The 24,428-nt window shown below is 39.7% G+C and overlaps 1 protein-coding gene, 1 long non-coding RNA gene and 1 pseudogene across 2 annotated transcripts in view; 2 read left to right on the top strand and 1 right to left on the bottom strand.

Moving 5' to 3' along the window:
• The window catches only part of LOC116567897, a 132,323-nt gene that overhangs the window by 79,392 nt on the left and 28,503 nt on the right, over positions 1-24,428 (top strand). The gene's annotated exons all lie outside the window — the stretch shown is intronic.
• Positions 942-12,090, bottom strand: LOC116567895 (guanylate-binding protein 4-like). The gene is made up of 6 exons (XM_032303280.1): positions 11,973-12,090; positions 7,151-7,352; positions 5,928-6,012; positions 5,374-5,564; positions 4,258-4,437; positions 942-1,638 (listed from the first exon to the last, which is right to left on the bottom strand). Exons 2-5 carry the CDS (start codon positions 7,235-7,237, stop codon positions 4,264-4,266), a joined length of 537 nt encoding a protein of 178 aa, XP_032159171.1. The 5' UTR covers positions 7,238-7,352; positions 11,973-12,090; the 3' UTR covers positions 942-1,638; positions 4,258-4,263.
• LOC116567896 lies at positions 13,273-24,220 on the top strand (annotated as a pseudogene).

The following is a 24,428-nucleotide window of genomic DNA, read 5'->3' as shown; positions in this document are numbered from 1 at the left end:
GGTGTATTTTCAGATTTCTTGAAACCTGCTATCTGAGTACAGGTAAATTCAATGTGAAAGTTCCAAGTGTACTTTGAGGTAATGCTTATTCTACTTCTCTGGGTTTAGATCCCTATATTAATATGATAAGCCACATTGGTTAGTCATTTTTTCAAATATTTTCTAACTTTATTGATATGTTTAGTCTGCATTTTTTTCTGAGGTACTGAAAAGTGTGTTAAAAATCTCTCATGCCTGTACCGTGGGCATTAAGGGGACACAAAATCTTTTAACAATAGGAGACCTGAACTGGAGACATAGTGAATCAGTCCTTTTCTCAGGAAGAACATTGTGGCAAGTCTCAATTAGCACATCATAACAGCCCTATTTTCTAGGAATTGCCGTTCTAATTCATTCTGCCCACTTTATATTGGGATCTTAAAACTGATGTGATTTGATGTGGGATTCAGGAGCGAATGGTCAAGAAAGAATTCTTAAGACATTTGTGGTGCAAAAAAGATGGTTTTATTAAAGCATGGGGATAGGATCCATGGGCAGAAAGAGCTGTATTAGGAATCTGAGGAGTGATTGATTATATAATTTTAAGTTGGGAGGGGTAGAGACAAAGGAGGTTTCCAAAGGGATTTTAATATGTTAAAGAAGACTTACTGTGGCAGGAATTCTCTGCCTTTAGTGACCACAATTCTTGGTCATGCCACTATGAAGAATGAAGAGGTAGACCAGAATAAGAATGGTGGACATTGAAGCAAAGTTTATTGAGCAAGAGTGCAAAGCTCCTGGAGAGAGAGGGGACCTGAGTTTCTAAGTTTAAGGGGCTTTATGAGCGCATCTGCAGAACCCTCTTAAGCCATCAAGGTGTGCTGGTTGTGCTAATTAGGACTTTGGTCATGTATCTGGGCACCTATAGGTTAATGTGTACGTGATGATGGTCTTTTTTTGGTTGACATCTGTGGGCTATGCTTTGTGGTTCATTGTTTTATTTTAGGGTGTTTTGCAGAAGTCATTTCTGCGAAGGCTGCAAAAACAGAATGTCAGTACAGCCCTGTCTAAGCTACAGAACAGGATGCTAGTGCTGTTTTATTTTAGCTGTCCCGACTATTTTCTTGTGGGGGATCTGGACCCGGACCACATAACTGCAACTAACTCCTAACATTACAGGATCCTGGAGGTCTGACTATTGTCAAGCTAAGGTTGAGTTTTGCCACTAGCAAAGCATTGCATTAAGACCGTTAGGAGTTCCTGGAGGTCTCAAGTGTTTGTCAGTGGGCTGCAAGTTATAAGGAAATTTAATTTCATCCACATTTCCTTTTGCCTTTGTTCTCCATATCAAAAACTACACCCTTTGTTTTAACAAGACTCCTTTGAAGCATTTGCCCTAATGAGATTATAGAAAGTGGGAAACTTTATTCAACCAACATTTTCCAGTTATTGATCAAGTGCCAGACATGGAAATGGGAACTAAGATTACAATGGTAAAGATCAACTGGTCCTTGGTGGCGAGGCATCGTCAGAAAGACAGAATCAATGGGTAATTGAAATTTCCAAAATCTTGCTGCAGGTGCAATGAGAGTGCAAAGGAGAGCCACCCTACTCAGTTTTGGGGGTTCAGGAAATCCAAGACTTCAAGGAGAATCCAGTCTGCAAAATAAAGGTGAAGATCAGTAAGAGAGGTTGTTTGAGGAAGTCCGAGTACTGTATGCAGGTATCTAGAAAAAAGGGGTAATGTGTGCAACTGGAAGTAGTTCATTATACCAATAGCATAGTGTGCAAATATTAGTCAGCTGAAAGGGAAGTCCCCAAAACACCAAAGATACACTGAAGTCCCACTCTCTAACACCTTAACCTGTAAATTGCAGCTGGAAAGTAAAAGATAACAGTTGGAATTTCAGAATCACATCATACTTTATATCTTATTTTTCAAAGAATTGGAAGAAAGTATAAGTCAACTCCATAATACAAACAGGATTAGAATATATGTGTGGTTTTTTTTTTCCCGGTATCAGACCTCACCATCAGACCTCTCTCTTGAACTGACTGATGCTTTCCTAAGAATGCAAAATTCCCTGTTACCACCACATCATCACCAGAACCATCACCCTTGTTTTTTCCTTTCTTATCCTTCTGAACAAGAATTGCATACTCCTTATAAAATTTCCAAACATATAAAGTTTTATACAAAATAAAATAAGTATTCCTCTCACTCCTGATCTCAGAAACCTAGCTTCCTCTAGAAGGAACCAACATTGCCAGCTCATCATGTTCTATCAGAGATCATCTAAGTGTATACATAAAGTATATGTAAGTGCCAATTTTTGGAAAAAATAGTGCAGTATTCCTATTGGTTTGCACCCTACTTTTCCCACATTACAGTATATCTAGTAAATTGTTCTGTGTCATTACAAATAGTGCTCTGTTTCTCAATTTTCTGGCTATATGATATTCCATTGTGTAAGGGTGCTAAAACTTATATTACGACTCCTATATGGATGGATGTGTAAGTAGGTCCAGTCTTGAAAGTTACAATCAGGGCTGCAGTGGACATCTTATAAATACATAATTTTTCTGACTGCGTGTATGAGAGGGAGGGTGTGTGTATGCCTTAAAAACTGAATTTGTGGGGCCAAATGGACATCGGTTAAAACTTCAGAACTGTTAGACATAGTTTGCAATAGATATTAAACAATTTGGGCTCCCCTGCAAGGACATGTTTTCTGAAACACTGGAAACACAATTTGATAGCATATGAGGTGAGATACTACATTTCATAGTTTTAGTTTCATTTCACTTATTTTGAGTTACTTGAACATCTTTTCTATAAGCTATCTACTCAGAGCTTGCCTATTTTTATTGACTTGTGGCTCTTAATGATATACAACTTATAAAATCAGCTCTTTCCTCTGATATAAATCAAGGCTGTCTTCAGAACATTTTGGCTTCTGAATTATCATTGGGTTCTTTTTCACCACAACAAATTTATTTTTTATGTAGTTTTGTCAGTACTTTTATGTCTTCAGGTTTTATGACATTTAAAAATAAGTTTGATGTTCCAAGACAATTTTATAAATTATTTGACATTTACTGATCTTATGCAGTTTTCCAATGTTCACTCTGAGGTCAAGCTGAAATTTACTTCATGCAAAATTTACAATAGTTCTAATCATGCTTTCATTCTGCACTGCTGTCTGGTTATTTGAAAACGGGCATTGTATATAGTTCATACTTTCCCACTAATTTGAAGTAATGCTTTTCACATGCACGTAATTCCAATATGTGGTGGGGTTCTATTTTTGGACTACACAATGTGTTCTGCTGTTATGCCTTTATGCCCAGTTGACACACTGTGCTAATTACCACAGTTCTATAAATTTTATCGTACCTCTTCTGAATTGTCTTGACTTTTAAAAAAATTTTTTATTTTTTGTAAACATATAATATATTTTTATCCCTAGGAGTACAGGTCTGTGAATCGCCAGGTTTACACACTTCACAGCACTCACCAAAGCACATACCCTCCCCAATGTCCATAACCCCACCCCCCTTCCCTTCTCCCAACCCCCCTCTCCCCAGCAACCCTCAGTTTGTTTTGTGAGATTAAGAGTTACTTATGGTTTGTCTCCCTCCCAATCCCATCTTGTTTCATTTATTCTTCTCCTATCCCCTTAAGCCCCCATGTTGCATCACCACTTCCTCATGTCAGGGAGATCATATGATAGTTGTCTTTCTCTGCTTGACTTATTTCGCTAAGCATGATACCCTCTAGTTCCATCCACGTCGTCACAAATTTGCCTTGACTTTTTAAATTATTTTTTGATCAGCTCCATTTAAATTTTACAATTAACCTTTCTGAAATTTTAATTCAGAACACACGCGATTTATAAGTCAACTGAGGGAGAACTGATCTGCCTATGGAACCAGCCTGTCCTACTCAAGAACACAATATGGGTTGTCTTTTGTTTAGTGATTCGTGTGCGACTTTCAGAAGCATTTTTTGATAAATATAGTCTAATATGTTTCTTTTTCAGGATATTACAGATTTGACCTTCTCTTTGTCTTCAAATCTGTAATTTCCATGTCCATGGAATATGAATGAATAAACTATCCAACCACATTGACTATATCTTTTGTTTGCTAAGCATTGATGCCCTGTAGTAGGTATTTTGTATTTTTCTATTAAAATTTTGCTAAGAAACAGAAAAGGTACATATAGGTATAACTAAGCCATATCAAAAAGCTGTTATGAAAACTTGTAAAAATTACCTGAAATTATCCACTAGAGAAAAACTTGGCAAGTAGTGAGGTCAACTCTTGTATCAGGTCACAAATTTTAGACCACCATGAGTGCTCTGACCTGTTTTCTTCCTTATCATTTGCCGTTTTCTCTGAAGTGCAGTCATTTTTATCGTTTTGCTTCTTTTCAGTCAGCACTTCAATTTGGGCCTAAAAGGCACGTGATTTAGTCATAAAAGGAAAGCACTCAAAAACTCCAAACTTTCAGGAATAATGTCTTATATTAATAATTTACAAAATTATCTGCATTTTCCTTTTTAATGTAGTCTCTCTTATTAGATAATTTACAACAGGGATATCTCCTGGTTTAGGGGTGGGAAATGAGAAGAAGCATAGTAAAACCTTGTTTATAGTCATCCATCACTAGGGTTTTACAAGGTGCAAAACAGGCATAAGGACAACTGCTGTGAGATCTTCTAGCTAAAATTAAGCTGTTTAGGAGAGAGCCTTTGACCAGAATGTCACAAATGCTCACCCACATCTTAGAAATAATGGGACCTTCTAAGCTGGTTTAGAAATCTGATACAAACACTTCCAGATAGGAGAAGAGGGAATAATTCCCTCTGTGCTGTGTGCTGACTTGGGCAGGCCATCCTCACCTGGAGACAGCTCTAGGTTAGGAGCTGTCGGTCCCCCCAAGTCTGTATATAGCTGATAGTTTTAGGTCAGCAAGCATCTTCTTAGTGTCACTGGGTGAGTAGGGTGCCTGAAAACCGGCAGTAATCTTGGGAAAGTGAACCAATTGCTGCTTCTATTACACACACCCAGTTAGGACATCTATGCAATAAACCTGGGGACCCCATTTAATATTGCTCCATGAGCTCATCCAGGAATTTCCTAGAACAGCAGCATCTTCTGTAAATGCCTGGAGCTACCAAGTTTTTACTGGATTCTCTGGAAACTCAATGTGAACCCAATTCAAGTGCCTGGACACAAGCCATGACAAGTTCAGGGCGTGTAGTGAATCAGATGCTATAAATGACAGTGGTGCTTCTCTCTCTGACTTCTCTGTGACTTTCACCACTCCCTTCTTGGGGCTTCCAGGCTTTGTTCTGCAGTCCCTGCTGGGTCCCAGGCCAGGCTTACCTCAAGCCTCTGAATCTTCTCATCCCGCTTTCTCAGAAGGTTTTCTGTCTCAATCATCATCTCTGCTTTCAGTTGGATTATGGATTTATTGAACATTATTTCTAGAAGCTTTATCTTTTGCTGCATCTCTTTACACCTTTCCTCAAGAAGCTGCTTTTCCTGCTCTGCTGTCTCTCTTTTGGCCTGCTCCTCTACTCCAGGAAGATTTTCATTCCGAGAGGAAAGATGACAGAGGTTAAGCCTGAGAGCTACAGCCCCCTGTCCCACAACACCCCACTCTCTCAGACACCAAATTGTCTTTAAAGTGCAGAGGGCAATGTCCGAAATCGCCTGGTGACCACACCTGGAGGGCAGGTTGGCGAAGGTGGTGGGAAAGACCCTGACCGCCTGGCTGTTGAGCAACCACACCCTGCCTTGTTATTTTCAGATTTGAGGAGCATGCATTCCACAGAAGGCGAGGAAATGCCTTCCTTCAGGAAGATCTTCCTGTTGGGCAGTGCTCCAAGGGCACATGGGAGCCTCCCGCCCCATCATGAGCTAAGCTCTCCCCCTACCTGCTAAGGCTCTTTGTGTATCACGGAGAAGCTCATCTTTCTTCTTACAGCTTTCCTCTAGTTCTATCTTCATCTGTAGCAATTCCTGGGGACCACAAATGGCAAAGATATGTCAGGCAGGTCAAACCTGAACTTCCATTGAAATATTCTGAGAAAAAAACCAAGTTACATTCCTTATTTGCTTCTCCAACAAATAGAATGTTCTAAGATTCTGGTTATCTCACTCACTAACCCCTCCAGCCTCCAGAAGAATGTGCAGTTTTATAAACACCATCTTGGGTGCTTTCCTTCTCCTCCAAACTCAGATACCTTATCTGAAGCAATGTCAGTAGACACTCCTTGACTGAATGCTGGCAGTTTTCGGTGTTCAGAATCCTGCTCTTTTTTTTTCTGTTTGTGGATTCTCTAGTAACCTCCCACCCCGGATAGTGTGTACAAGTCTTTTGAAATTTATGTCACACTCCTCTTCCAGGAAGATTTCCTAGACCACCTAACCCATATAAAAGAAGCCATTGTATATTTTCATTTGTTTACTTTTGTCAATAAATGCATGAAATTTATGGTATGTAAATTACTGTTTTTTTAACTTAAATTCAATTAACCAACATCTAAGTACCTCATTAGTTTTTGATGTAGTGTTCAATGATTCGTTAGTAGCATATTACACTCATTGAATTACTGTTAAACTTGAGTTCCTATCATCTCAGAGAGAAATACTCCATTAAGACCATTGGTAAGTTTCTGAACTCCCTGAGCCTTCCTTGTGACATGTTTAGTCTGCATTATATAATCTTGATGGTTCCTTGCAGCTGTAATGTCCTGTGACCTACAAGGCATGGTTAACAGTAATACAACAGGAAGCAAAATAAAAATAAAGAATGATCTGGTAACAGAATCTTCTCAGAGAAACTTGGGTTGCTGTAAATGGGAGAGAGTACACAGAAAAAGCAGCAAGCTCAAAATAATGTAAGTGTGTTCCAAGCACATAGGGAAGCTGCCAATATTCAGTCAAGGAGGCCATCTGTGTGTCTATACTGACTTTACTTTGGACGAAGTGTCTGAGTTTGGAGAAGCAGATAAAATAGAGTAATAGTGTCCTTTATAACTCTCTCACTCAGAAGAATCAGAATCCTTCCACCATGAAGGCTAGCTAATTTATGGCCAGCCAGTTAGCTTCTAGGTAGAGGGGATAACATGGAGAATCAAGTATTAAGACCAAGTACCAGGTACTGCTTCTGTAGCTCGTTATCCTGGGAGGGCTGCAGTGTGGGGCCTGCCTCCCCATCCAGGTGCGGGAGTGCCAGGACCATTTCTGTGGGAATCACTGAGTTCTCACACTAGGACAAGGGTATCCCACGTTGTCCAGACAAGGAACTGCTCCACTGTGGAAGGCATCCGTAAAGGTCACCGTCAGAATCCCCAGCCCTGAATGAGGCAAGAAATTGAGGGGACCAGTGAGATCCAAAATCAGAAACTATAATTCTAAAATGATTTTTTAAAAAGATTTTATTTATTTATTTGACAGAGAGAGATCACAAGTAGGCAGAGAGGCAGGCAGAGAGAGGAGGAAGCAGGCTCCCCGCTGAGCAGAGAGCCTGATGCGGGACTCGTTCCCAGGACCCTGGGATCATGACCCGAGCCGAAGGCAGAGGCTTTAACCCACTGAGCCACCCAGGCGTCCCTCTAAAATGATTTTTTAAAGACCCTAATCAGTTTGAAACTTTTCATCAGTCATTCTCATCCTACTAAATCAGTTTTCTTTCCAATCACTGCAGTTAAAAATGCTAAGTATCTTCCTTCAGTTATCATGCTCTGGTATCTTTTGGATATCTTTGATATCTCCCCCAACGAAGCATATTAAGAACACAATTGAAAGTCATACAACTCAATAACAACAACAACAAAAACAATTGATTAGAAAATCAGTAGAGGAACTAAACAGACATTTTCCCGAAGAGGACACCAAATGACCAACAGTATATGCAAAGATATTTAACATCACTAATCATCAAGGAAATCAGGGATATCTTAAAACCGCAATGGGAGATCACCTCATACCTGTTCAAACGGCTATTATCAAGAAGAGAAGAGATAATTATTAGCAAGGATGTGGAGATAAGAGAACCCTTGTATACGGATGATAGGAATATACATCGTAAATTGATCCAGCTACCATGGAAAACAGTATGGAGGCTGCATAAAATCAAAAATAGGACTACCATATAATCCAGCAATCCCACTTGGTGGTATTTATCCAAAAGAATTGGAATCAGGATCTCAAGGAGATATCTGCACTCTTGTGTTATTGCCACATAACTGACAATAGGAAACAAAAAGTGTCCATCAATAGACGAATGGATAAAGAAGTTGTATACATATATACAATGGAATATTGTTCATGCATGAGAAATAAGGAAATGCTGCTTTTTGTGACAATATGTATGGACCTTGAGGGCATAATGTCAAGTGAGATAAGTCAAATACTATATGATATTACTTATATGCGGAATATAAAAAAGAAAACACTGGGGGCACCTGGGTGGCTCAGTTGGTTAAGCATCTGCCTTTGGCTTAGGTCATGATCCCAGGGTCCTGGGATTGAGTCCCACATCTGGCTCTTTGCTCAGCAGGGAGACTGCTCCTTTCTCTGCCTGCCATTCTCTCTCTCCCCCTCTCTCCCTCTCTCCAACAAATAAATAAATAAAGTCTTTTTAAAAAAATGAACTCCATAAAAACAGTAGAATGGTGGTTATGGGGGGCTAGGAGTTGGGGAATTTGAAGGTTAGTGGTTTATAAGGGTATAATCTTGCAACCAGTAAATAAACAAGGCTGGAGGTGCATGGCATAATGATTAAAGACAACAATACCACATTATAAACCTCAAAATTGTTAAGAGACTAGATAGATATTATTAAACTAGATCTTATTGTCAACACATACACACACATACACACAAATATGATAATTAAGTGAAATGATAGAGATGTTAGCTAAGGCGGTAATCATATTGTCATATGTAAATGTACCAAAGCAACATGTTTTACACCCTAAAACTTACATGGTGTTCTATCAATAAAAATAAAAATAGATAAGAGGTGAATAGTTGAGGCAGGTAAATGAGATTATATTTATTCCTATTAAAATTCCACCTATTGGAGGTGTAGGTAGCTCAGCTGGTTAAGCATCTGACCCTTGGTTTTGGATCCCGGATGATTACAGGGTTGTGGGATCAAGCTCTCATGTCAGGCTCTGCAGTGGGCATGGAGCCTGCTTAAGACTCTCTCCTTTCTTCTCCCTCTAACCCACCCCACTTGTGCATGTACCCTCTTTCTTTCAAAAAAAAAAATTAAAAAAAAAGTTCAACATACTTTAAGGAATCAATTGTTTGAAATTTTGTTTTCTCTGATATATATATATATATAAATATATTAATATATAATATATTTATATATGCTTTGAGAGGAGTGTTTATCATACAGGATGTTTCCTCAGATGCAGTGGAAACTTGCAAGCCCAGAAGAGTGAGTCTCACAGTAAAATAAGACCGCAAAGTCATTCTCTTGCCTCAGAGTTATTCAAAGGATGCATACATTAGCACTTCTGTACTTCTCTATAGCCCAGAATGCCGACTGCTGTCTTCATTATTCTCCAAATTCCTGATGAAGCTAGGGATGAAACCTTGGGTATCACCAACTGCAATGTTTTGCCCTCATTGATATTTACAAGAACCTGCAGAGTAGGCTTATGATACCCACTTTGCAAATGAGCTCAGTGGGGCTCAGAAAGTCTAAGGCAGGTATTTTTCCAAAGCACATGTGAATAAATGGTAGATCCATGATCAGAAACCTGGAGGGTCTATTTTACTATTCCATGTTTTGCACTTAATTACCCGACAAGACAGTTTTCCTCAAAAACGTTGGTTACGCATGCTTGATGACCATAACCTCTAGAGGATTTCTGTTGACTCTCCTATCCCCAAAACACCGTCTCTAGTGTATTATTATTCTGATCTACTGGGCTCCTCTTGTTTCTGCAGCATCAGGTTGTCATCCCACAAACGACTCAGTGTTTCCAGACCTGAATCTTTTCTGTCACAGCTAGTGCTTGCCAGGGGCTACAGCTCACCGCCAGTTTAGGGAAGATATCTTTCCATACTTTTATTCCTTGATCTCCAGTCCCATTTGTTGTAGCTATTTTTTTTTCCTCCTCAACACATTGGTTGAACTTCTATTGTGTGCTACACATTGTGCTTGTGTGCTAGAGAAGCTGTGGCTCTTGTCCTCTGAGTGATATTAAGGTAAATGTATTGCTTAGGATTAGGTTCAACTGTGATAATTAGAAAAAAAAATCTCCTAAACAATTTACATGATTTCTCCCTCATGAATTTCGGGGTCAGTAGTGTAGAGATGGTATGTGCTTTTTGTTTTGTCATAAGGTTTGAGGCTTCAGAACCTTTTTGTCATATGCTTGGTCATCTATAAGGGATGGCCCATGTTGTGAGACGATGAGCTGTCATATTTGTATTTTAAGCCGGGAATGGACAAGGGGAAGATAGGCCTCTGCTTTCCTGACTCTCCATGTCTACATAAACCAAATTGCTTCTTAGATTCATCTGTATTCCCATACGCAAACATAGGAGAGGCTGGAATTGGCATCATTATTCTGGGAAACTATGTGCATGGCAAATTAGCAGGAGCCCTATTAGTACTGGAGAAAGGAATAATGGAGATTAAGGAGAGAGTTAATAGTGTTTCCTGGTAACCTTCTCAAACTAGGAAGACAGCAGGCAAGACAATGATGATACTCTACTGTTTCTCATCATTGTAATTATCTCCACTAAATCTAAGCTTGAGGAGAAATGTGTCATATCTGTTCTGTTCTCTTCTTGGTCCCCATGTTTGGCACATAGTAGATTTGTGAAACTGAAATAATCCTGAGGAAAGAGATATAGGTGAGTGATGGGAGTTAATTGAATTACGTGTAGAGATGACTTAATTCAACTTATGAATACAGAAGAAGAAAAGCCTGGGGGAACCTTAAAAGGTGGGAGGCCTGGGAGATGGGGTTTCCGAGGCAATGCAGACAGAGTGAGCATCCAGAAGCAGGGAGAGGTTAGCTACATTAAATACCCAGAGTATCCCCACAAGTATTAGTAGGATGGCCAGGGATGTCCTCACTGAGTACAGACTTACTGGAGTGATGGAAATAGGGGAGAGGAAGGAGCAGCCATGGGGGAATGAAGTGGATCCAAAGAAAGGAAGAAGAATTATTTCTGGATCCCAAGATGGAGGTGTGAGTATTTAGTGGAGAAGAGTTATGGCCTCTGTTACTTGTTCCCCCAAATAATAATCAGAATAAGAATGTAAGTAGAAAAACTTCCATATCTGTTTAGAAAAAGAATGCAAATATCACAAAATATCACCACAGGTTAAATTTAAGTGAAAGGTATGTCAGATTTCTTAAGCTTCCACTGTAATTCAGATTTGTTTTTAATATGTAGACTTTTGAATACATAGATTTTTTTTTTTTTTTTTTAGATTTTATTTATTTGACAGAGAGAGATCACAAGTAGGCAGAGAGGCAGGCAGAGAGAGAGAGAGAGGAGGAAGCAGGCTCCCCGCTAAGCAGAGAGCCCGATGTGGGACTCGATCCCAGGACCCTGAGATCACGGCCTGAGCCGAAGGCAGCGGCTTAACCCACTGAGCCACCCAGGCGCCCCTTGAATACGTAGATTTTAGAGCAAGAATATGTAAACAACATTAAGTAGAAATCTCAAATATAAGGTTTTTTCTTTTTAAGATTTATTTATTTATTTATTTATTTATTTGACAGACAGAGATCACAAGCAGGCAGAGGGAGAAGGAGGGGAAGCAGGCTCTCTGCTGAGCAGAGTCCTGATGCGGGGCTCGATCCCAGGACCCTGGGATCATGACCTGAGCCGAAGGCAGAGGCTTTAACCCACTGAGCCACCCAGGCACCCCAGAAATTAAAGTTTTAAGCCCAAACCTAAAGTGCCTCTAAAAGAATGTTTAGAAATGAACATACCTGCATCTTAGCACTGCTGGTCTGTTCACGAATGAGCTTTCAGCTGTCTCTGAACTCACCCTTGTTCTGTTTCCTCCTCCCGCAGAAGCAGAGAACAGACTGAGAAAGTTGAGAAAGGAAAAGGAAAATGAAATGGAACCTGAAAGTAAAACTACTTTAACTATTGGTTACATATTGAGAGAAGGCATGCCAGAACTGAGTCACCAGAGCTTGAGGAAGTAGAGGAGGGAGGGAAGTCAGAGAATATTAGTCACTCTGTACTTAGGCCTTACTAAATGTCACCCTAACCAGCTTTCTTTGTTTTGTCCCCAACTTATCTGTCCGCAAATGGACTATTACCAGAGGCCAAGGGCATAAGTGAGTCTAGCTCCAGGATTCCTGAGCAGACCAGGTTCGGCCACTTGCCATTGACAAAACCCCAAAACAGAGAGACCAGTGATGGTGCAACAAGAAAGAGATTTATTCCAGGGAAGCCAAGGGGAGGCAGAGGACTAGTGTCCGAAGTCTGTCTCCAAAGTCTAGAAAACTTCTAGGTTTGTATAAATATGGAGAGTGTGGGACAGAGGTCAGTGGGTACATGCAGGAGGGCAGTCAAGGTCAGGTCATTGTCTTGGGGTCAATCATGCAGGGTCTTGCTGGTCTTAAGGGAACTTAATCAGTTAGAAAGTACAGACTGGTGTCCAAATGTAGGTAGTTTTGGTAATTCCCCAAACTGGGTCCTCTTTCAGGACTATGATGTAAGTGAGGTATGCATTCTGTTGTACTTTTATGTCTTCGAATTCATGGAGCTTCTTGAATGAGTCGACTAATATTTTTCACAAATAATGCATGTATCTGGTTATTTTTTCATGTTTTATGTCATACTTCTTACCTTGAGTCAATAGATACATATCCTTTGTCGACACCTGGTTTCAGAAGGCATTATTCCTGCATACGCAAGGCCTCATTCACATTCAGCTAGGTGAATGTAGGAAAGAGTGAAGCAAGGAAAGTAAGTAAACAGATCTGAGGACATGTTATGGAGCCCCTCTGAGTCCCTGGGGCTCAGTCCTGCCAAAGTACTGTGAGTGGAATTCAAGGAGTATTAGAGAATGCCTCATTGCACAATGTGTCTGATGAAGGGAGAGCCATCAGTGTAATAGAGGTTGGTGATAAGGGACTTAAGCCACCTGCTTATGTAACTTTGTTTTGTCCTGTAGCCACCCAAATAAACTTGAGATTTGGATGGTCTAACCATGTGTAGCTCATGATGAAAAGTTCTACTCTTGTAATGACTTGATATATTGAAGTCAGAAGCTCAGTCTCAACAACAACCCCAAAGTAGCTTTACAAATAGTGAGTAACCTCCTGATGCATAAGCTTTGACCTTGTCCTGAGACAATAATAGCTCTGCTAAGACTGCTAGGATTGCAAGATACCTCTCCTTCCTCATGCTCCCTTTGTCACCACCATGTCTCCCTTGGCCACATCAAGGTAACCGCTGCCCTGCTTTGGCCCTTGATACAGCTGGATCCCTAAAGTGTGTATTCTGTAATATTTCATGTCTTGTACTCAGTACTATGCATGTGAGATTTGTCCATATTCCTGTGTATAGCTATAGATTGTTTATTTTCTATGATGTATAGTAGTCAATAGTAAGGATATTCTAGAACTTGTTTATCCAATCATTTATTGACAGACCATTTGACAGTTTCTCGTTTCTTGGCTGTTATGAAAAGGGCTGCTATAAACATTCTTGCATGCATCTTCTAGATCACATATCTGCACAATCTCCTTGTGTCTATACCTACGAGTGGATTGTTGAAGTGCTTATGTTCTGCTCACAGATTTGACAGTGTCCAACAGTCTCATAGTTGTACAAATTTATGTTTGCACAAACTCTGTAGAGCATTCTAGGTGCTGATCAAGCTCATCAGACCTCAGTAAGGTCTGCCTCTGCTTCATCTGGTAGATGAGTAGTAGTGGTTTGCATTGTGGTTTTAATAACTCATGAAATGAGGTGTCTTTTCTTATGTTTTTAGCTTTTGGGATAGTCACTTTTGTTATTTTTTGTAACAAAAAACATTGCCTTTTTAAAATATTATGCATGTTTTCAATTGTTTGTGTTTCTATTTGATCTTTGTGTCACTGTGTGTGTGTTGTATTCTTGAATAGCTACTTAGAGTAGATATAATATTTGTATTTCACAACTGAAACACTTTAGGCAGTTTAGAATTCTTTGGTTTTTTTCTGGGACTGTTTTCTAGGTTTGGTAGCATAATTATCTCTAGCTCATCATCCAGGGAATATCTCAGTTTCAATCTCATGCAAGGAACTTGTGTGCAAGACACTCTTTTGACACATGAGACAAAATAACAAACATGAATCTGTCTGAGATTATGAAAGGACCTCCCTTCCTCTTCCTGAGACCACACTTTCAGAGCTCTCCTTCACAAACTAGGTTGTGACAGACTTATTTACTCTAGTAAGGACACCTATTATGCCAGAATCTCATTTATCACTCAAACATATCTCAAGGTGCATGCTCTCCCAAAAGGGAAGAAGATCAGAGACTGATTCTCACTGCATTAATGTAATACTTGTAATATTTGAGTGGTTTTCCAGGGCTATCTGAGACTGTGCTCAATCACTTTCTGTTTCCTTATGGCAGAATTTTTGCGGTTATTGTGGAGGTAATCTTTTACCTTTGGAGTTTAACACATCAGAGAAAAAGCTGGATATACCTTCTCTTATAATTCTCACTCCCAAATGCAAGACTATCCCCAAAGCAGGTATAAGTGTAATGGGCTTTACTGAATAGGGGTAGGGGATATCATTTTTTTATGATTTTGTCTTAATTCCACCTAGTTAACATACAGTGTTATATTCGTCTCAGGTATACAATATAATGATTCAACACTTCTGTACATCACCAATGCTCATCATGATAAGTACACTCCTTAATCCCCCTCACTTACTTAACCCAGCCTCCCACCTGCCTCCCTTCTAGTAACCATCAGTTTGTTCTCTCTAGTCCAAAGTCTGTTTCTTGGTTTGTCTCTCCCTTTTTTCCCTTTGATTATTTGTTTTGTTTCCTATATTCCACATATGAGCAAAATCATATGATATTTGTCTTTCCCTGACTGACTTATTTTGTTTAGCGTAACATTCTCTAGTTCCATCCACGTCATTGCAAATGGCAAGATTTCATTCTTTTTTATTGCTGAATAACATTCGATTGTGTATATGTATACCACATCTTTTTTATCCATTCATCAATCAGTGGAAACTTGGGTTCCTTCTATATGTTGGCTATTGTAAATAATGCTGCAATAAGCATAGGGGTGCATGTATCCTTTTGGATTAGTGGTTTTGTATTTTGGGGGTAAATATCAGTAGCTTGAGTGCTGGATCACAAGGTAGTTCTATTTTTAATTTTTTGAGGAATCTTCATACTGTTTTCCTGAGTGACTACACCAATTTGCATTCCCATCAACAGTACAAGAGGGTTCCTTTTTCTCCACATCCAGCAACTGTTGTTTCTTGTGTGTTTTTAATTTTAGCCATTCTGATATCTCATTGTAGTATTTTTTTTACAAAGATTTATTTATTTATAAAATTTTATTTTAGTTTTTCAGTGTTCTAAGATTCATTGTTTATGCACCACACCCAGTGCTCCATGCAGTACGTGCCCTCCTTAGTACCCACCACCAGGCTCACCCAAATCCCCAACTCCCTGCCCTGCAAAACCTTCAGTTTGTTTCTCCGAGTCCACAGTCTCTCATGCTTCATGCCCCTCCTCCGATTTTTCTTAACTCATTTCTCCTCTCCATCTCCCAATGTCCTCTTTATTATCTTTATGCTCCACAAGTAAGTGAAACCATATGATAATTGACTTTCTGCTTGACTTATTTCACTCAGCATAATCTCCTCCAGACCTGTCCATGTTGATACAAAAGTTGGGTATTCATCCTTTCTGATGGAGGCATAATATTCCATTGTATATATGGACCATATCTTTTTTATCCATTCATCTGTTGAAGGGCATCTTGGCTCTTTCCACAGTTTTATTTATTTATTTATGTATTTGAGAGAGAGAGCACGAGCAGGGGGAGGGGCAGAAGGAGAGGGAGCAAGGGAATCCTCAAGCAGACTCCCCTGTGAGTACAGAGACTAGTGGGGGCTCCATTCCAAGACTCCAAGATCGTGACCTGAACCAAAATCAAGAGTTCGAGGCTTAACCATCTGAGCCACCCCTCTCATTGCAGTTTTGATTTTTATTTTCCTGATGGTCAGTGATGATGAACATCTTTTCATGTGTCTGTTGTCCATTGGAATGTCTTCTTTGGAGAAATGTTCTGTTCACGTCTTTTTAAATTGGATTAGTTTTTTGGGGGATGTTGAGTTTTATAAGTTCTTTATATATTTTGGGAAAATGGTGTTAGCAAAATTTGCATTGGATGTCTAGTCCAGTGCTGGATTCCCAGAAGCACTGCCTTGGCTGGGGACTGCCTTCCAGGGTCCCGGGAGGAGGTTGGGTGCAGCACACAATCATGGCTGCCCACCCCCCAGCTGGGGGTGGTGTGGCAGCTGTGCAAGTTTGGACATAGTCTGCAACAGTGGATGGGGTACATGGTTGGGCACTGTAGGTGGGGGCAGCTGAACATGAAGTAGCTGGGCAGGGATGCCGCTTAAACAGAATTTGCCCTGAGCGCTGGGTGGAGGCTCAGGGTGTTGGTGCAGCCCTGCCTCTGGCAAATGGCTGTGTTTATTTTGGAAGACAGGGGAGGAAAATGGTATCTGCGGGCTCTCTCATTTTCTGAGCAGTCCCCCAACACGTTCTAAAATTAGAACAGACCTATTTCCCCTTTGCGGTAGGGTTGTGTAAATTGCTGATCTTAGGTTGCCTTCCTGTACAAGCTGCTGTTTTTTTTAGGGCCGCAGCAACCTGGTTATTAGTCCCCCCTCCAGACTCCTCCCAAACTGAGTTAGCTGACCTTAAAAACTCCAGGCTCCAGGCCCACTGGTTTTACAAACTCACGGAATTTAGCTCCTCTAGTTTTTAAAGCAATAAATTATGGGGATTAGTCTTCCCCTTGTGATCTCCCAGGTACAAGGGCTCATTTCTCTCCCCTCTCATTGCACACAGCTCCCTCCCTCCTGAAGGGAGCCTCTCTGCCTTGCTGACCTTCTTAACCTTTCAGACTCCGCTTCTTCTCTGTACTGTGTTGTAGAGTCTGTTCTGCCAGTCTTCGGATTGCTCTCTGGTTTCTTGACTCCATCAAGAAATCTTGGGTGGGGTTGACCTCAGTATTCTCCTGTTCCTGAGTCCCCCTGCAAGCTCCCCTAATTCAGGGATATTTTCGCAACCATCTTTGCCTATCAGTTTTGGGGAGAATGACGTCTTCCAGTCCTCAGAAGCCCAAACCCTTTTGACCCTGTGGGTGCTCTCTCTCTCCTCTACCTTTTCTGTTTTCTTTTCTCTGGCCAGGATCTGATTTAGGAGAAAATAAAATGGTCTAGTAAGGCAAGTTAGCAGTCCCTTTTCATTATTTAGCTTTCTTTTTTTTTTTTTTTTTTTAAAGATTTTATTTATTTGACAGACAGAGATCACAAGTAGGCAGAGAGGCAGGCAGAGAGAGAGGGAGAGGAGGAAGCAAGCTCCCCGCCGAGCAGAGAGACCGATGTGGGACTCGATCCCAGGACTCTGAGATCATGACCTGAGCCAAAGGCAGAGGCTTTAAGCCACTGAGCCACCCAGATGCCCCTTCTGTTGAGACTTGCAACCTGGTAGTTTCCTCCTTTGTTCCAGGAAGCACTTCAACATATTTTTATAAACATATGCATTTTCTTCTATGTCAAGAATAATAACCTGTTAGAAAAATAACCTTTGTTTTAGACAATATCATGTTATCCCAGTAGTTACTCTGCTGTGAGAGAGGAGGAGACCATATGTAAACTATGAGTTTTATAAATGGGGCACCAACACCCTTGGGAAACCCTGGGGCACAAGTTCCACAGGTGGACAGAGGCATGGAGCTGAAATGAGGGCTCTGGAGCTCCGGTGACACTTTGAAACAAGTAGTAGCTACACGTGCCATCACGTTTTTCTAGTTCATGAAACACGGGGGTGGAGGATGCAGTGGAAGGAGGTGTCTCGAGAGAGTCTGCACCTTCTCTCGAGACAGAGGTGACAGATGTCCCCTTAGGGACAGTGGTTTAGCTGTCCTTGAACACCCTGATGCAGTCTGCTAAGACCAATTAAGTTATGTCACTTTTCTGCACAAGATCTTAAAAGCTTCTGATTGCAGTTAGAAGAAAGTTCAGTCTCCATACAAGGCCTGTAAGATTCTATACAAGAGATTTAAAAATCATGTGCGTATTTTTCCCCAATGAAAAAGCAACCAATTTCCTGAAAATGAGCCTGTTATGAAAGTAGGTCTTCATTGTTTTCAGTTACGATCTGAATTAAAATAGCAGGAAGCACTGTTTGTTTCATGTGGACTTGAATGACCTCAGAGATTGTTATTCTGGCTTGAAACCTTTATGTGAGTTTATTTTAAAACATGTGACTATCTGGTTCAAAAGATAGAAAGGATTGCAACAGACAGGAAAGTCTGTGAAGCAGAAGTTGATAACAGGGGCAGAGTTTGGGTGCAGCTCCCAGTAACAGGAACAAGCAGATGCCTTCCATTGTGTCAGCTTTCTGTCTAACCCCTTGGGGATTTTATGTTGTTCTCACTGAAACAGAGACAAATAAGCATGCTATGTCTAGGTCTGAATACAGGCATATGTAGTAGAAGTATGTGGATGAGAAAAGAGAGGGTGGGAAAAGTTTAGCTTGTTTTGGGGGAAGAGACGGGAAAGGTACAGAACAAAGTTCTCTTAAATAAAAAAGTACCAAGCTAACAAAAATAAAATTTCAAATGTTTGAATTTGGAGGAAAAAAAAAGATACTATCAATTACACTTCAATAATAAACATTAAAAAAAATGACTTATTAAATTCAGGAAGAGAAGGTAGAATGGTGATTCCCAGAGGTTTGGGGGAGGGGAAAATGTTGTTTTTTAATGGGTATAGTTTCAGTATTTCAGAATAAAAAGTTCTGGAGATCTGTAACATAATACTGTGTGTATAGTTAACACTACTGAACTGTATAGTTACAAATTAAAAAAAAAATACCCAAGAAACAATGATGACTGCAAGTATGTGCAGTTGGGAAGGAAAAAGTTTATTGTTTGTCAGCAGCAAGAATATGGGTAGCCCTTGGGGTTTTAAATCTTTGTACACACCGTCTGGTCATTTTAGGAAGCTGCGAGCCGATCTATTGTCGGGGCTGCTGATGTACCGGGAATCATCCCTGGGCCTCATCCAATTCATTCTCCATTCAGTCATCACAGTGGATTTTTTTATTATTATGTTAATCACCGTCCAGCATATCACTAGTTTTTGATGCAAGATTCCACGATTTTTAAAAAACTACGAATTAAGTCATGTCACTTCTCTGCACAAAATCTTAAAAGCTTCTATTTGCAGTTAGGAGAAAGTTAGATTCCATACAAGGCCTGTAAGATCCTACACAATCTAGCTCCTGCCTGCTGTTCTCTACAGTCATGCTTGCTGTCTCTCCTTCACTACGTGGATTGTCATTCAGGTAAATACAGTCTCCTTTCCCCAGTAAGCAAACAGGCACAGTCCTCTGCCTGAAACTCACTTCTCTCATATCTTTCCTAGTTGTGCTCTTACAAATTCATCATACTTTTTCTTCCTCAGGGAAGGACCCCTGAACTGATTAATCTAAATTGGGGTTCCTTCTACATTTACTCTTTGTACCCTGTACTACTTTTTTGCAATGCTTGTCAGATGTTCGAAGTCTCATTTGTTGGTATAACAGTTTGGTTAATGTTTTATTTCTAAATAAAAAACTCCATGAGCCTAGGAACCTATGTTGTTTTGATAAGCTAAAATCCTTGATCCTTTCCACACTGTGTAGCAGTCAATATGTATTTATTGAATGATTAGATGTAATCATGTTTAGAAGTGCCTGCTTTGGTGTTAGTAAGGACTATGTTTGAGTTTGATTCCTAGCATCTTGGCTTTTTGATCTCATGAGACAAGCTATGGAAAATCCATCCCATAATGCTCGTAAATGACTTGATGAATGTGAGCTTGTGTTACTAACCTATCTTGTGTTGACCTTCTTTTCATCCTTTTCATTGCCATAATCATCATCTTATCATGTTTTCTTTACAATGGATGGGTCATTAATCCAGAGATTAATTAATCTTATCTTTATGAGATAAATACCTTATACCAGAAGTGGTAAGCTTAGAGGCTTTACTTAGATTTGGTATATATTTCCAGTGAAATGAAAGTTTTGAATTTCATTCTGAGTTCAATTAATTAATATTATCTTGAGTAAGAAAATGAAAAGGATTACAAGAACCTTTGACATTTGACAATATTTTAAGGTTATTAAATATTAAGATATTTAAATATTAAAATGCTTCACATCAAAATGTTAAAAAAATTTGATAAAATTTGGTAAAAATTCTTACACATTGATAAATTAATGGGTAAGGTTATTAAATATTAAATTCGAAGGTTATTAAATATTAAAATATTTAAATATTAATATGTCTCACATCAAAATGTTTAAAAAATTGATAAAATTTGGTAAAAATTCTTACCGATTGATAAATCAACAAAAAAAGAGAGAATGGGAGAATTTATGTTATGAGTTGATAAGCTGGCTCGTGTTACTGTTGTCTTCTCCATAGAGAGTTAGTTTAAACACATTTTGAAGCAAAGAAGACCTCTTTCTTTTGTCAAGTGGCCCCTCCTTCCATGCTTTCACCCAGCCCTTATGGCTGCTTAGACCCTGGAATACCTATTATGAGAGTAGAATGTGATTAAATGGAGATAGTTTTATTTATTCCAGTTCAGTAGTACCCAACTGTGGTGATTTTGCACCAGTGGTGATTTTTCAAAATGTCTGGAGCCATATTGGCACTTGATCTTAGCCAAAAGGCCGAGAAGCTGTTGGAGCCATATTTGATTGTCACAAGTGGATTGGTTAGTAGAACAGGTACTACTGGCCTCAGGGGATTAGAGGACAGGGTTGTTGCTAAGCTTCTTATAATCAAGTGCAGCTCCTACAATAATCCAGCCGCAAATCAAGAGTGCCAAGGCTGAGAAACATTTTGTAGTGCAATGAAAGAATAAACTGCTGGCCAGGAAAGAATTACTGGTCACAGGGTCACCTGGGTGGCTCTGTTGGTTAAGTATCTGACCCTTGATTTTGGCTCAGGTCATGATTTTAGGGCTGTGAGATTGAGCCCTGAGTCAGACTCCACGATGGGTGTGGGGCCTGCTTGAGATTCTCTTTTTCCCTCTGCCCCTCTGCCCTGCTCATGCTCTCTCTCCTCAAAAAAATAAATAAATAAAAATAAAAAAGAAAAACTGTAACAAATGGACTGTTGAGTAAGGAAGTTATTCAGAAAAGAGTACATGAAGTTGTTTTATATGAAATTCAGAAACAGATTAAATTTTTTGCTTGGTGATAGGAGTCTAAATAGTGTTTAACATTGACTAACCATAATGAATGAGGTTAACGGAGACTTCATTTCCATATGCATTTGATTCTATTTTCGAGTGTATTCTGTTGCTTTATTTCCAAATGTGGACCCCAGAGGCATACTCAGAATTCTAGATATTGTTAGATGTAAGTCTGTTAACTTGGATCTAAAAGTAAGGAGATTGGCTACTAAAAGTTGAACTGTTAAACAACCTCATCCTTTCATGGATAAGATTTTATATCAACAATTTATAAAATTGTATTTTTCTTTTAAAAGTACTTTCTCTCATTAGATCATAAGAGGATACTTGCAAGAGGATGCTTGATTTAGTCTAGAAAACAGGAAGGATATCACACCTTTTCTGATATTTACCCAATATGAATGTAATACTTGGGTGTTATTTAAGGTTAGAGTACATTTCTGTGAGGTTCTCTAGCCACAATTATTCTGATGGGAGAGAGTTCAAGGTCTGAATGACATTAATTTTCACCCATATGTTAAAAGAAAAAATGGGAACTTCTAAACTGATATAGAAATCTGATAGAAACACTTCCACGTAGGAAAATAAGAGAATTCTTCCTATGCTGTGTGCTGATTCAGGCAGATTCTCCTCACTTGGAAATAACTGCAGCATTCCTGTGTCTGTGCTTATCTACTGGCTTTAGACCAGCATGTGTCTATGTCAGCCCTTGATGGTTGTAAGATTCCTGCTAACTGGCAATGACCTTGGTAAAGCAACCCATTTTCTGCTTACATTAGATATGATCGATTAGAATTTCTACTTGAGAGGCACCAGAATGGCTCAGTTGGCTAAGCATTCAACTCTTGATTTCAGCTCAGGTCATAATCTCAGGGTCATGGGATAGAGCTCTGTGCTCAGTACAGTCTGCTTGAAGTTCTCTTTCTCTCACCTGCCCCTCTCCATTTACATGCTTTCTCTCTAAAATAAATAAATAAAATCTTTTTAAAAAAGAACTTGTACTTAATACCCTGGAAGCCCTATTTAATTTTGGCTCTGTTAGAATCTTCTAATACAGCAGCATATACCAAAGGGATATTATTTAAAACATGTAGCCTTTGATGTTTTCACATTCTTGCATATTCTAATTTTCTACCTGGGGCTCTTTTCCACAGGTAAGAACTCAACTTGAGTAATAGGTGCAAATACGACAAAATTTAATTTATACTCCTTTTTCCAAGAGGCACAGGACCCTTCTCTCATATGCTCAGCCAACTATGAGGGGCCAGCCAAGTTTATCTGTTGCATTAGATGAAGAATAAACTATGGTAATCACAATGAACAAATTGATCTGTTAGGTAATGTATTTAAATGCATTCTTTAAACTTTAAATTACAAAAACACAAGGACACAGATTTTTTGTTAGAATGGAACAATGATATGTTGAAAACACTGTTATATTCAATTTCTCTATGTTATATTCTCCAGGCTTTGGAAAATAATGTTAAATAAAAGTAAAATATGAGGTTCATCTTCAAGTGGCAGCCATGGCAGGTCAAGAGGATCTGGTACAGCGGAAGATTCACTAGGACTGGGCGAACCAAGAATACATTGAGGTCATCACCAGCAGCATCAAGAAAATTGCAGACTTTCTCAGCTCATTCGATATGTCTTGTTGTTCAAGACTTGCAACACTAAATGAGAAATTGACAGCCCTGGAATGGAGAATAGAGTACATTGAAGTGCCGGTGACAAAAGGTGAGACCCTCACCTAGAGCTACACCATGCTGCTGCTGGGAAGTTGCTTCATGGAACACAGGCTGATGTGGGAAAGGCCCCAGCAGCCTCAGCTCCTTCTTTTTTCCTTAAAGAGCAACAGGGCTTATTCTTGTCTTTTTTTTTTTTCTCCCCAAAGCGTGGACTTTGCCTTCTGCCATGTACATTGGAGTTGATGTGGCATGTGAGAAGTCATCCAGGGAAGCTCTTGGAACCAACATTAGGTGTTTTATCTTTTAAGTAGCATTTTGTAGAACTGTCTGTCAGTGTATGAGGCACTCAGAGCCAGATGCCTGGGACTCTTTGTTAAGGTCCTCCCCAACCTCTCTTTCTCTCAGACTTTCCTTACAGCTCTTATTGCCTCTGCATTGATTCTAGAAGCAGTCTTTGTCTCCTTTTCACCTGTGGTGGGGGTTGGGAGGCAGTCCTGGCTGAGACACTTATGCCCTGCCAAGGTGGTCACCAGAGAATGTTGTTGCTAACCCACCAGTTTCTTGTCCTTTGGGGGAGGTAAAGGTCAGGCCCTCACTTGGCTTGAAGGGACATTTTCAGATTTTTCTTTCTGTCACTTGGGGTGTCTTTGCCTCTCATATTTCCCTAATAAACTCCTCAACTTAAAAAAAAAAAAAGGAAAATATGAGCCACAAATAGCCAAATAATAATCACTGGTTTGTGTAGTCTCCCCTGCAGAATGCGAATTAAAGGGAGCTGTGGGAAGATGTGGATTTTAATGCATTTTTGAAATTAAAAACCTGGCCTGTGGTGTCAAACTTCTGAATGGACCATGGGACATTTAACTCCCAATAAAAAAAAGTAGGGAAGTTCAAGCCTCTTCAGAAGTAGTTTTCAAAATTTTATGTATAAGAGAATCACCTGAGGTGATTGTTAAAGACCAACCCAGATTATGTCAGGCACCCTGCTCAGTGGGGAACCTGCTTCTCCCTCTCCCTCTGTCACTCACTCTGCTTGTGCTCTCTCATGCACACTCTCTTCACATAAATAAATAAAATTTTTTTTAAAAATATTAAAAAACAACCTAGACTCTTATGGCCCAGAATTTATACATGTAAGTACCACTGGTGAGTCGGATGTTTCTATAGGAAAAATGACCATGATCAAAACTCATTTTTGACTGAGGTGTTATTTTTAACTGATAGAAGTCAA

This window comes from Mustela erminea, chromosome 10 (assembly GCF_009829155.1).
Source record: "Mustela erminea isolate mMusErm1 chromosome 10, mMusErm1.Pri, whole genome shotgun sequence".
Taxonomy (NCBI): domain Eukaryota; kingdom Metazoa; phylum Chordata; class Mammalia; order Carnivora; family Mustelidae; genus Mustela; species Mustela erminea.
Note: the sequence above shows the minus strand (reverse complement) of the source record. Positions and strands in the feature narration are given on the sequence as shown.